The following is a 13,376-nucleotide window of genomic DNA, read 5'->3' on the forward strand; positions in this document are numbered from 1 at the left end:
ATTTTGGTTTAGTCCCCAGCTTATTCCCTCATTTTCTTTTAAATGAAATCAGAAGGGTTCTCATTGGGGGACTAGTTTGGGTGTCAACATAATTCAAATGTTTTTTCCCATACCGACCTATGTTCTCTTTAAAAAATATATATATAGGATATGTTTGGGTACCAACTTATTTTTTACTTAAAAGTTTAAGCTAAAATGTTAGAGCTTAAAAAAATTAAGAGTTCATTTGTTTAAGTTTTTTTTTTCTTTTTTTTAATAAAATGAGCTTTTTCTATTTTTTAAACTGTTTTTTCTTAATATATATATTTTAAATAAACAAATTCTATCTATTTTTAAGAACCAAATCATATATGTTTGAAGTAAGTATCAAGTAAAATAATAAAGTAATAAAATGGAAGATTCAACGTACAACAAGAAGTAAGTATCAAGTAAAATTAAAATAGCAGGATATGGCCGGGATTTGAAGTAAATAGTATGGCTAAAAATCTCATTGTAATTAAAAGCTTTTTTTTAAAAAAAGATTTCTTCTTCCAAAATAAGCTCCTTATAAATTTAAGAACTTTTGTATCATTAATTAGTGTTTGGCCTGATTTTTATTTATATGGAAACAAAAGTCAGAAAAAAACTAGACCACAAAAATGCAAAAGTTGACTAAATATTAATTAAACTCATAATGAATGACGCAAACATTTTTCTCGGGAAATTGCATATGAGAAACTATAAGAAAAGGCCAAAATTATTTATACAAGTTCTTATTTTTCCCACTAAGATGTCATTGTTTTAAATTTATACTGAACTTTGATAAAATATCAAATAGGGTTCCTTTTACAATTTATTTATCTAAATGAGTATGTTTTAAAATTATTTACTCTGTGAATACGTTCTTATACTACAATGCGCCTTCTTGAGGGGCGCGTTTTCCATATAGGTGACACGTGGCATGACTTAGGACGTGTCCTATGTACAGGCGCGATTGATAACGCTGCCGCAACAGGCGTGTTGGGTCGCGCTGGGGACCCAAGTGCGTCCAACTGGCCCGTGGTCCCCCCAAGTCACTCCTTCCCCGAAAAAAACAATACAAAGTATGTCATTATTCATTTTTTTTATTAATTTTTTGATATGCCATATTAAAACCCCCGTATAGAAACAAAAAAAAAATTAATAATGACACATCTAAATAATAAATAAAAAATATTGAATGTTTTTTTTTGTTTTAACATTGTCATGTACTTTGTATGATTTTTTTCCATGTTAATTTTATATTATTGTCACTTTAACGTTTTAATCTTATTATGCAATGCTTTTAAAATAAATAAAAATAAATAACGATAATGTGAATGACACATAATTATAACCAAATATTAAATTATTAAGTTGCAAAAAATTACTATTTTTCACACAAAAATATAAATAAAATTATTATTTCATTTGATCGTCCGTGTAATTTGCATATATAATACAATTTTACATTTTTAATTAAGTAAAGTTTAGTATTGATCATCAACAAATTGTTACATATATAATATAATTTTCTTATTAATTTAAATTAAACGTGTTAATTACATATATAATACAATTTTCATATAGAAAGAAAAAAAATTAATAATGACATACTTTGTATTGTTTTTTTTTCAGGGAAGGAGTGATTTGAAGTGGCTTGGGGGATCACGGGCTAGCTGGACGTGTCTGGGTCATGTCTGGATCCCCAACGTGACCCAACGCGCTTGCTGTAGCAGTGTTACTAATCACGTCTCTATAAGGCGCGTCCTAAGTCATGTCACGTGTCATCTTTATAGGAAACGTATTTCTCAGAGAGGTGCATTGTAGTAAAAAAAACAGATCCACAGACTAAATAATTTTAAAATAAATCTATTTAAATATATAATTTATAAAAGAAACCGCATTTAATATTTTTGTCTTTGATGAAGCTTGTGGGCAAAATTAATCACGCCAAAGGAATGAATATACATATTTAAATATTGCTGATTGACGAATTCTCAGTCTCATGATATTGCTGAACATTCATCCAGCGTGTCACGTCAAAGATTAATTGAACGTTCATGGCGTTCTCTATGAAAACGGTGGGCAAGGAACTAAGCAGAGTGCCAAATTGGACCTGTAATTGCTGTCAGTATTATTCTATGATTTATAGTGCAAGTACAGAGAGGTAGATAGTTAAATTTTTATGCAAAAAAATATTGTTGTATTGTAAGCATCAATTAAAAAACATCTAGCAAGTGCTAATAGTGCAGAGAAAAATGTTTGGAATTTTTATTGCTGAAAAATTGCATATATTTACGACCTATTAATTTAAAATTTTAAATAATAATACAATTTTAAAAAATAAAACTAGAATGACTCTACTTTTGGTGATTATATATATATATATATATATATATATATTATGTAAGAACATCAAAATAATTAATAACAATTATTAGATTATGATTAAAAATAATATAAACAGTTGATATTAAAATACTTAAAAATTTAAATTAACATCTAATATAACTCTTAAATTTTTAAAAGATTCATTAAATAAATTAGGTCATAAATATAACTTAATTTTATTTTACTCATTATCATTATTATTACTATTATCATCAGTTATTCGAATAACTATTATCATTATTATTGTTGTTATCACCACTACCATTACCATCGTCATATCAAAAAAGATAATAAATTTTATTTTAATAAATCTTTTAAAAATTTAATAATTATATTAAATTTTAATTTTAATTTCAACTTTTATTATTTTTAATTATAATTTAATGGTTATTATTAATTATTCTCATATAAAAAAATATTATCATAGCAATTATATATATATATATAAGATTTGTTTTAAGAATGTCTAGTGAGAATACTGTTATTTCTTTTCTATAAGCTTATTATTTATATTCTGTTTCAAAACCAACACACGCAACGAATCTAATCGAACCTACTTCTAGCATTGACATAATGATTAAACTCCAGCACTGGTTAGTAACTCTTTGCAGTCAGTCACATTATAATGATCCACTACCGCCATGATTGAGAGACCCACGCCTTTGTTCTGACAATATGCATGCATTTTGCACTGTGCAGATATATGTTGTGCTTTTCGATGTTGATTCTCTTATCATCTTAAATAAAGTAGGACAATTTTAAATAGTATTTTTCACTCCTTAATGATTGGAAGATTAAGCCTTTGCAAGTTTGTTAAAAAACCTTTTGTTTTTGTTTTAAAATTAAATTTAAATATATTTTTAATTCCTTAAATATAAAGTTTATTTTTTTCGAGTCCTTAAGTTATAAAGGCGTTAATGGGATGAAAGATGTGATATACCTTTTGCAATTTATGGCAATTTTAGTTCGTACCTAAATCGTCGAAAATTTTAAAACTTCACAATTAAAATATCCGCAAGATTTCTTTATCTTAGTCTCCCTACTCAAAACGATCCCCTTTCTATCAAAAATAATAGATAAAAAACAATTTTAAAATTCATTTATTCTAGTAACTTTTAATAATCAACGGCAACAACAGCTTAATCGTGATATTTTTCAAGTTGGCGAATAGATGTTAATTATTCTCAACTTGACAATGAAGTCATCAAAAACTGGGTCTGAGTGTTTATGTAAAAACATCTGTAATTTGGTGTTGATATTTAGCTTCAGTGGATAATTTTGAAATAGTGAGTTGTTTCTTAAAACGCCAAGAAAGAAGGTTATTTTTCAGAAAGACACAAAAGCCATAAGTGGATCTTCTGGAAGCATGTTAGCCATGGTCATGAGAGAAAAAAAAGAATCAATCAAGCATCCGAAAGGTTCCCTTAAAAATCAATTCATAAGGGGTGACATACTCAACTATACAAGAACTTTTCATACTTGTTAACCATCCGATGTGAGACTTACAACACGTCCCCTCGAGACAGGGCTCGTCACCGCAAAACAAGGGCTAATGACATTATAGATCCACACCACTGGGCAGAATCAGAAATAACTTCAATAAGAAACAAGAGACACAAAAGCAAAAACTGACTCCGATATCATATCAGAAATGAAAGATAGATGAAAAACAATTTTAAGATTTATTCATAAAAATATTAAAAAGTTGATTTATTTATACAAAGACAAGAAATAACCAACTTGAGTAATCAAATACTAACTTATTCAAATAACTTCTAATAACTAACTAATTAACAGTGATACTTCCCCTCCGAACTGCAAAGGCTCGAGCCGTCAGCTTCTTAATCACTCACACAACCCTTTCTTCTTCCCAGCGTCAACAATGTAACCAGATTTCATTCGCTCAAGCCTTCTTGTGCAGCGCATTCGTCGCTTGTTTCACCAAGGTAGCGTACATTCTCTTCCTGTTTCATTACATTTTGTTTCGATTTTGATTCAATATTCGGAATAAAGCTTTTGGCTTATTCGATTGTTTATAAACCACTCGCATTTAGAATCGTGTAATACTGAATCACTAGCATGATGGATTAGTAGTGACTACTTGTGCTCCTTCAACGATACTGAATCAAAGAGGGGAAAGGATTATAGAAGACAAAAAGAAAGAGGCACATCGGTTAGATCTCGTACATAATGCCAAACACAGTGGTAAACTGGCAATTCACTATTAATATTGTTGGGAAGTACAAAAGGCAAACAAAAATGGCCTATGGCTACTAACGGTAAAGGACGTGTATATGGGATTAAACTATAGTGATTTCAAGGCGTGTATACTGATTCTGATATTGCAAAAGTCTGTGATTGTTCATATTGATTGTTATGTTAAAAAACGTGCCAATCTGTTTAGGGAATTGATTTGTTCCAGATTCATTTTGATTGTGTGAATTTCAATGTTTGACGATTTTAAACTATTAGAAATTATATTTTTAATTTAATTTTTCAAAATCAAAATTGTGCCATCAAAGACAGTCACAAATTGCCACATTATTTTTTATTAAAGGACTATATAAAAAGAATTACTTAATTTTGAGGAATTGAAAAAAATGACTTTTAATTTGAGGAACTAAAACAAACATATCATCATATTTAAATGATTAAAAACATATTTAAACCTTAAAATTATAAAGTGTGATTGAATTAATTAAGGCTAGTTAAATTTATCATAATTTTTTAGTACAACTTAATTTAAGTGAAATTGAATTTGATTTCTTTAAATAATATTTTGAATTTAATTTTATGAATAAAAAAATATAATTAATTTTTTATTAATTTTTTTTATAGATGTAATCAAAAGAAAGCTGATGAAAAACTTTGCACTTGTAACCCTATAAGAAAAATAATAATGAACACCATCTGTTTTGTTTTTTGGTAAATTCAAATGTACACCACTGGTTCATAGGTTTGCCGTAGTGGTGGTTCCCCGAGGATTCTGATCATTTATGCAAAATCTACAGTGATCAATTTTTTTTTTCCTCAGAAAAACATATATTCATTATAAAAGGGTACAAATGATACACATAGCTCTAATATAACATAACCAAGCATAACAACCTCATCCTTCATTATACCTCAAAAAATTACCCAGGCCCACTACCCACATATTTCCAGTACTTTATAAAGAAAGTATTAAATTAAAAAATATTTAAATTGATGTCTTAAAAACATAAAAATATTTTCAATATTTATCATACAAAATAAATATAGGTAGGAATGAATTATTGAGTATGTAAATCAATTAATGCATATAATTGTTTTATATCTCGAGTTCAAATTATGAGTATAAAATCACGTTAAATATTTAAAATTTTTTTTTTTAATAATTTTATCTATCTCGAATAAGATTGTGGGAAAAAAATACTTATAGTTGATTAAATAAAAAAGGAAAAATAGGAATGTTAGTAGTAGGATATAAAATTAATGACTTTGAAATAACTGCGGATGCATGCATTAAGAAAAAGTAGGTAATAGTCTGTATAATAGATTGCTAGCTGTACCACGTTGATTATCATCTAAGCCAAATATAAGTCAGGCTTTTGGCTATGAGTTCCAAAGTCACACATGGCTAAATGCTAATGCCACTGTTAGGATATTCTTTTTTTTGTAGTTGTAGCTCTGAAGAAAATATAGTAAATACTCCTACTATATAATAAACAGTCACAGACACAGCTATGATAGAGGCAGTAAGAGGTGCAGGACATATAGTACGGATGTGTGATTAATATAAATTGCATTGACGTTCCTAAGTTTTTGAGGCCCTCACGAATCGGGTCTTGTGCTAAGCCATCACATGTGAAGTGAAGGGTGTGATGATGTGGCTCTTTTCGTTTTCAGTGTACGGCACGCTGTTTTCATAGAGTGAGTGATTGAAGATTGAATTGGTGGAATTGAGTTTGAGTAAGCTAAATGAGTTCTGCCATGTGAGCGTTTTGTGACTTTCATGAAGTGGGCCCTGGCTTTTGTGGCACCATACCCCAACTAGGACTTGGAGTTATCTGTTCGATGATGATCCTTTCTGGAAATGTATGGCTTCCCACTCTGAGATACTAACACTTTCTAACATCACTATAAATACAACGCCAACCCCTTTTCACTCACAAATTAAGTCAATCATTACATGATCTTCAAGTGCACGCTCCAACAATTAATATCCACTTCAGTCTTCAACACCTTGCACAATTCCTATAATCAGATCAGATCAAAATCACATTATACATATATGGGTATTCGTCTGCCAATATTCATGGCTCTTCATGCTAACAAGATATTCAAGTGGCAGCAGCATCTCCATAGTAGAAACCACTCGAATGTTCCAAAGGGTCACATAGTAGTGTATGTTGGAGAGGCTCAAAAGAAGAGGTTTGTGGTTCCAATATCTTACTTGAACCATCCTTCGTTTGTTGACTTGCTAAACCGAGTCGTGGAAGAATTTGGCTACAATCATCCAATGGGCGGTCTCACTATCCCTTGCAAAGAAGAGGCATTCATCACTCTCACCTCTCAACTACGTGCCTCCTGAACCTGAAGGATCTATCTATATATCTGTCTTCATTTTTCAGCCTGCTGTATTCAACATTTGAGTGTTTTTCCTACTGACTCCACTCTTGATAAATAGATATGTATTCCACTGTATAAAGTTTAACTATATATTCACTGTATGTGAGAAGCAAAATAGCCACTACCGAATTTAACTAATACGTACAGTTTTTGTAATTTAGACTCTAAAATTCATTTCCTGTCATTTAAAGCTTGCAAATTAGAGTTATGCTGGTCGTTCAATGCTTTTTCTAGTTACCATATTCTTTTATTAATTTGAGGCTACTGGTTCATTATTGTAGATGATGATTAAATTAAACATAATTTGTTGTAAAATCTTATATTCCTTCCGTTCATAAAGAATGTCATTCTAATTAAGTAATATTATACAAATAAAAATAATTTTATATTATCATTAATTTATTTCTAAATTTTATAGTTGATATATAAGTAAAAAAATAGTTATTATATTAAAATTTAAAATAATAATTATTTTGGAATATTTTTTTACACAACAATTATAATGAGACAAAAAGAGTAATTACTGATAACAATAATAAAATTTTAACAAGTAAATTAAATCAATATCCTCTTAAAATTAAATTGACTAGTTTTTTTTTTGGTAATGATTGCTTTTTTTATTGGTAATGAACTAGTTATTTATTTATGTGATAATTGAATTCAATTATAGTTTTCTATTCAATTTGCGTAGTGTTATACGTATATTGTTAGATAAACAAATATTAAAATCTTATTTGCATCAGGACATGTTTGCCGTCTTTTGCTATCTTAATCCCCGAGTAATAATGCGAAGTTTGTCCAAAGTCTATATAAAATTTGTGAATATAGCCGTCTCAACATATTAATTAGAGTCTTTTAATTAGGATAGTTAAATATTTTAGTGTATTTTCTCCTAAAATCTTATGATCTACATATGTATTAATGTTAATTAAAAACAAGGATTAAGCAATATTTAAAATATTTGTTTCATGTTTATTTTTAAAATTGATCATCACGTTATAAGATGACAAAAGTTTAAATCTTTATTTAACAAACCAAAACATAATTCAAGTTAGACTATATTCAGAAAAAACTAATTGAAAAAATTAACTAGAAAATATAAAATAACAGAAAAATAATAATATTATAATTTATTTAAAAAAAGATAACAAAAAAAATGAATAAATATATTAAGAATAAAAATAAATAAAAAAATCTATAAAAATTTAGAAGTTAAAAATTAACGTTTTAAAAAATATTATTTTAAAAACATTAGAAGCTATTTATAAAAAATAACTTCTCAAACAAACTTTTTAGTAAAAAGAATAAAAAATTAACTAAAATATTTTGTCGAATATGATCTAATTTAAAAATATATTTTAATTTAGTTAGACCACATTAATTTCAATTTTTATAAGTGGGTTTGAAACTTAAATTTGTAAGTTTATATAAAAAACCTTAATTTCAATTTTAATATTGAGCACAAATTAAATTTTGGGTCATTTTAGACTAACCCAATCCTAGCACAATTGAACTTAACTAAAAAAAAAACACCTTTTATCGTCAAGCTTTCATCAACTTTATTAGGTCTTATTTTAGAAGTCCAAATTGTCCAAGTTGAATTTGGACTTCTTAACCTAACTTATTATAATTTGTGATCGAGCTTGTGAGTTGTGATTAACATAAACTGAATCATTTCAATAAAATGTAAAACTTGGACTCAAATTTTGAGCAAAAATTAAATCTGAAATTTTTAGCTTGATTTGATTATTGTTCGATCTAAATTTAGCCCGCAAAATCTCAGATTTTTTTTTGGCTCATATTTGAGATCTCACATCATAATATCTTTTTAAGATCCTCACATCTTTTTAGCGAACTTTTTAAAGGAAAATTATGAGATAGACAACAAATTATTTAAATTAAAAAAAAAAACTGAAACTACAAACTAAAAACCAATCTTAATTTTAAAAACTTTAAATTAAAAATATCCTAAACAATAAAAGAATATTTTATACCGACACTCTTGATCCCTATGGTACTTGTCTTATGACAATGACAATGGATTGGATTCAAGTCCGGTAGATAAATATAGCAAAAAATAGTTATTTTTTTTAAGTACCGCATTAAGACAATATTAACATTGAATAATGAGATAAGGTTGCCTTTTATATTTTGGTGTCAATTTTTTGAGTTTTTTAATTGTTAAAATATAGAGATTAATATTATAATTATAATTTATAGTTTGGGCTATCTGGGTCAAGTCTAATTAATTATGTCTTATGTGGGTTGATATTTGTTTGATTGGGCTCAAAACAGGCGCTCTGCATCGGTTAAGCTCACCTTCTAAAATATTAATGTAATTAAACGATTTTTTTTTGTAAATTATTGGCTATTTTGAAGAATTATTAACTGATTTGATTTAAAATATAATTAAATTATGAAAAACATTCAAATATTGAAAAATATTTAGAATATTAATAAATCAATAAACTGATCCATCCCATGATATATAACGAGTGAAAATGGATTAGGGGTGAGTACTTGTTGGAGGACACGCATATCATATAGGTGTGAAAATTGGTTAGGACCCTCGTGGAAACCTACCTAGTTTGTGTGAGGCATATGTCAGTCCAAGTAGATTTTATTATTATTATTATTATTATTATTATTATTATTATTATTATTATTATTATTATTATTACTTGAATTTAATTTTCATACAATATCAATGTATTTTAATTAAATTCTTATATTTGACTATTTGTAAGTTTATTTAAAGGTTGAAGTCTTCTCTAACTTACATATAAAGTTAATCTCATTAGCTTATTGTTAACAGATTGACAAGTGCACTAATTTTCAAAGATTAAAATGGAAGTAAAAATGTCAAATCTAGAGGGACTTTGGTTACATGCAATCCCAATTATTAAGCAATGATGAGGAAGAGAAAAAGACACATACAAAGAATTATAAATGTGAAATTTGAAGTAAGACAAAGAAAAAGAAAAAAGATAACAGGAAAAATAAAGAATAATTTAAATGCAAAAAAAAAGATGAAATAATAAACAAGAAGAAAATAAAGATAATTAAAAGATGATATCATAATGCAATTATGTTGGGGCCTAACATGTCTTATTTGTCTATTATTTTAGATTTTTCTCTATCAATTTGGTGAATTTCTCCTATCCACATCTATTAATATGCTTAACCCGGATCTCCCACATCTCTTTGCAAAGATGGAATCATAAACAACATTATGTATGCAGAGACACAACAAAGTCACTTTATCCCTAGCAATACAATGTTGAGATGTCATTTCTCAGTTCTTTAGACATTACCATTTCCCAATAAATAACCCTTAAAACTAATGCATGTAAGATCTTCCTTGTATTTCTATTAAGGATTATCGTCTCCCGAGCGACTAACCCTTAAAGATGATGCAAGAATGAATGATAAATGAAATTAAAATAAGAAAGGATAGTAGAAAAAAAACACCTGGTTGCGTTGATAGATATGAAACATTACAATATATTTGTTGGCTTTTTAGGCCTGTCAAACCCTAACTAAGGGAGGATTTAGCCTCTCATTGTCATGAGAGATTTTTTACACTTTAGGGGGTTGATGTAGATGGAAGAAGGTGAAAAGGTAGAATGACTAAAGAGAGACGATTTCCCCTAAGGGATAGACCCAGTGTGTGAGTTCTGTCTTTTTCTTTTGTTTCCCCCTCCTTAAATAGGCATCAGATAGCTTACTTTTCACGTTGACTTCGTGCTTAGCGCGAAAGCCCGCGCTAAGCACGACTTTGGGCTTCTTCGTGGATCTTTTTCGCGCTAAGCGTGTGTTGCGCGCTGAGCGAGAGTGCGCGTTGGGCCGGTCTTGCACGCTAGCCGAGCTTTCCAATTCTTCCAATTTTTTCTACAAGGCTTTTTCTTCCAGTTTTTGCATCAATTTTTCCTCTAAAGCACTTGAAATCTTCTTCTTTTGCATTTTGCTAATCAAAAATAAAAAAGATGTTAATTTCTTCATTATTTCATTAAAAAAATAATAAAGTAAAGAAATTACACCCACTTATTTGTTTAAATTGACTATCAAATTAACTTATATTTCACAGTTATCACCTATTTAAAGGTATTTTTTGACTTATAATATATGCATTTGTAACTTCTTTAGTGAACCATGACTTGTACAATCATATTTAGCAAATGCATGAATTGGTTAAAAGACCACTGCTAGAGCTCTACATGGGATACCACTATACTAGCCTAATGCTACTCTTCTTCATATTGCTTTTATACAAAGTACAAACTAGATCAGGATGGTATGCTTTAATCGAACATATAGTGGTGTTTTGCATTTACAAAACGCATATTTTTAGGTAATGATCTAAAAAATAAACTATTGCTTTACACTCTCCTTTTGGCTTTTGCACATAGAACAGATAAGCAATTCACCCCAAATATCATTGTCTCGATAGTTTATGAGATTTAATATTTGGAGAAAGGCTTGTAATTTTAATCAAATCACCAAATTCTTTTCCACCAACTTTAATTACCATTATATTTAATAGAAATGCCTGTAGAATTTAATAGTGTAATGCTATGAGTCCAATGGGGATTAGGCATGACAATTTTCTCCACAACTCAAGGATCCCCGCAGGGACTGCCCCATTTAGGGCCCTGCGGTCGGGAAAAAGTTTCCCGCGGGGACGGGGATGGGGATGCAAAACCCCCTGCAGCTAATTTGGGAACGGGGATGGGGACTATGCTCCCCGCCCCGCATGGTTTCCGTATCCCCGCATATATAGAATTTTACTTATATATCCTCATAAGTTATAATATGTATAACATAAATATAAGTATTAATATAATATTTTACTAGTAAAAAAAATACAAAATAAAATTATCATATATATAAGTAATATCTCACAAGTCACAAAGACACAAACATTACTCAAACCCTAAAACGCCGCATCAAACATCCACACTTTGTTCCTTGACTTCCTTCTTCACCTTTGTTCCGACTTCCTTCTTCACCTTTGTTCCTTTTTCACTACTTCACCTTCGCTCCTTCTTCACCGTTCGTTTCACCATTTCACACTGTCTTCACCCTCTTCGCTTCTTCATCGTTCCTTCTTCACTTTTCGTTTCATTGTGTCATTAGGTTCCTTAAAATCAAAGATGAAATTTTGTTCAATAGTCAATAGTTGACGATGCAGACACAACAACGCCAAGAGTATGAAAATTTTATTATATTAATTCATGACTTTTTTATATTTTCTAAACCCATATTTACATGTTTCATTGTGTAGATTTGATGTTGAAGATGTTTCATTGCACTTGGATGGAAGTATGAAGACTGGATTCGGTATTATGATATTAATTTATTGTATGAAGACTTGTAATGCTATGCTAGTTTTATTGTTTTTATTGTGTAATACTGTAATATTAATGTGTACTTGAATATTTTTTGGATGCTTTTATGTTTGTGTGATTTTATTATTATTATTATTAATTTATTTTGGTATTTTTAGTCATGTTTTAAACTTAGAATTAAACCTTAAATTTATTATTATTGAAAAATTAAGATAAAACAAAAAAATTATATTTTTTTAATAATTTTTGACATTTTTTAATGTAAAACGGAGTCTTCGCAGGAAGTCAGAACGGGGACGGGGCAACAAATACCCCATCACAGGGAGCGGGGACGGGGAGCGGGGAGTACCCGCCCCCGCCCCGCGCGGGTGCCATGCCTAGTGGGGATCTAATGGAGACCACTGTAGTTCCAGCCTCCAGGCTACAATTACAGGGTAGTATTCAAGTACAGTTCAAGTATTTTCTGTTCACTTTGTTTTGGAGGTCTAATTGGTCTTCAAGAGCATATAAATAGAATCCATAACTCCATCTCTGTTGTACCTTCAAAACAATTAACCCGACCGTAGGAAGCATGCTAGTTGATCACTTCATGACATTCATTTCTAAGCCATGTCTAAATGATTCTGATACATTGTGTGCTTCCCGATAGATATGATGAAGGGAACATCTGATATGTCTTAGACATGTATGGAGGAAATAAAATATGTCAGATTTTAAAACATATTAGAGTGGCATAAGGTTTTAAATGGGAACAGTACTACGTCTTGGCTTTTTCTTGATCTTTGATAAAGACATTTAAGAAAGGCATCATGTGATCCTTCGTGCCAATGTCTCTACCTAGACCCCATTTGGACCTTGCCCCTTCATGAATATATGAGGCTATATATCCTTCTGAGGTCTTCTGAGGTGTTTATTGATATTTGATAAAGATGTTTAAGACAGCATCATGTGATCCTTTATGCCTATGTGTCCCACTTGACCCCATTTGCATATCCCTCCATGAATCATTTCATTACCATACTCCTC

At 29.6% G+C, this 13,376-nt stretch overlaps 1 protein-coding gene across 1 annotated transcript; it reads left to right on the forward strand.

Annotated features, from left to right (window-relative positions):
* Window positions 1-6,664: 6,664 nt before the first annotated feature.
* On the forward strand, window positions 6,665-6,964 carry LOC102662892 (auxin-responsive protein SAUR21). The gene has a single exon (XM_006582394.1). It carries the CDS (start codon window positions 6,665-6,667, stop codon window positions 6,962-6,964), a length of 300 nt encoding a protein of 99 aa, XP_006582457.1.
* The last annotated feature ends 6,412 nt before the right edge of the window (window positions 6,965-13,376 follow it).

Source organism: Glycine max, chromosome 6, assembly GCF_000004515.6.
Source record: "Glycine max cultivar Williams 82 chromosome 6, Glycine_max_v4.0, whole genome shotgun sequence".
In the NCBI taxonomy this organism is placed as follows: domain Eukaryota; kingdom Viridiplantae; phylum Streptophyta; class Magnoliopsida; order Fabales; family Fabaceae; genus Glycine; species Glycine max.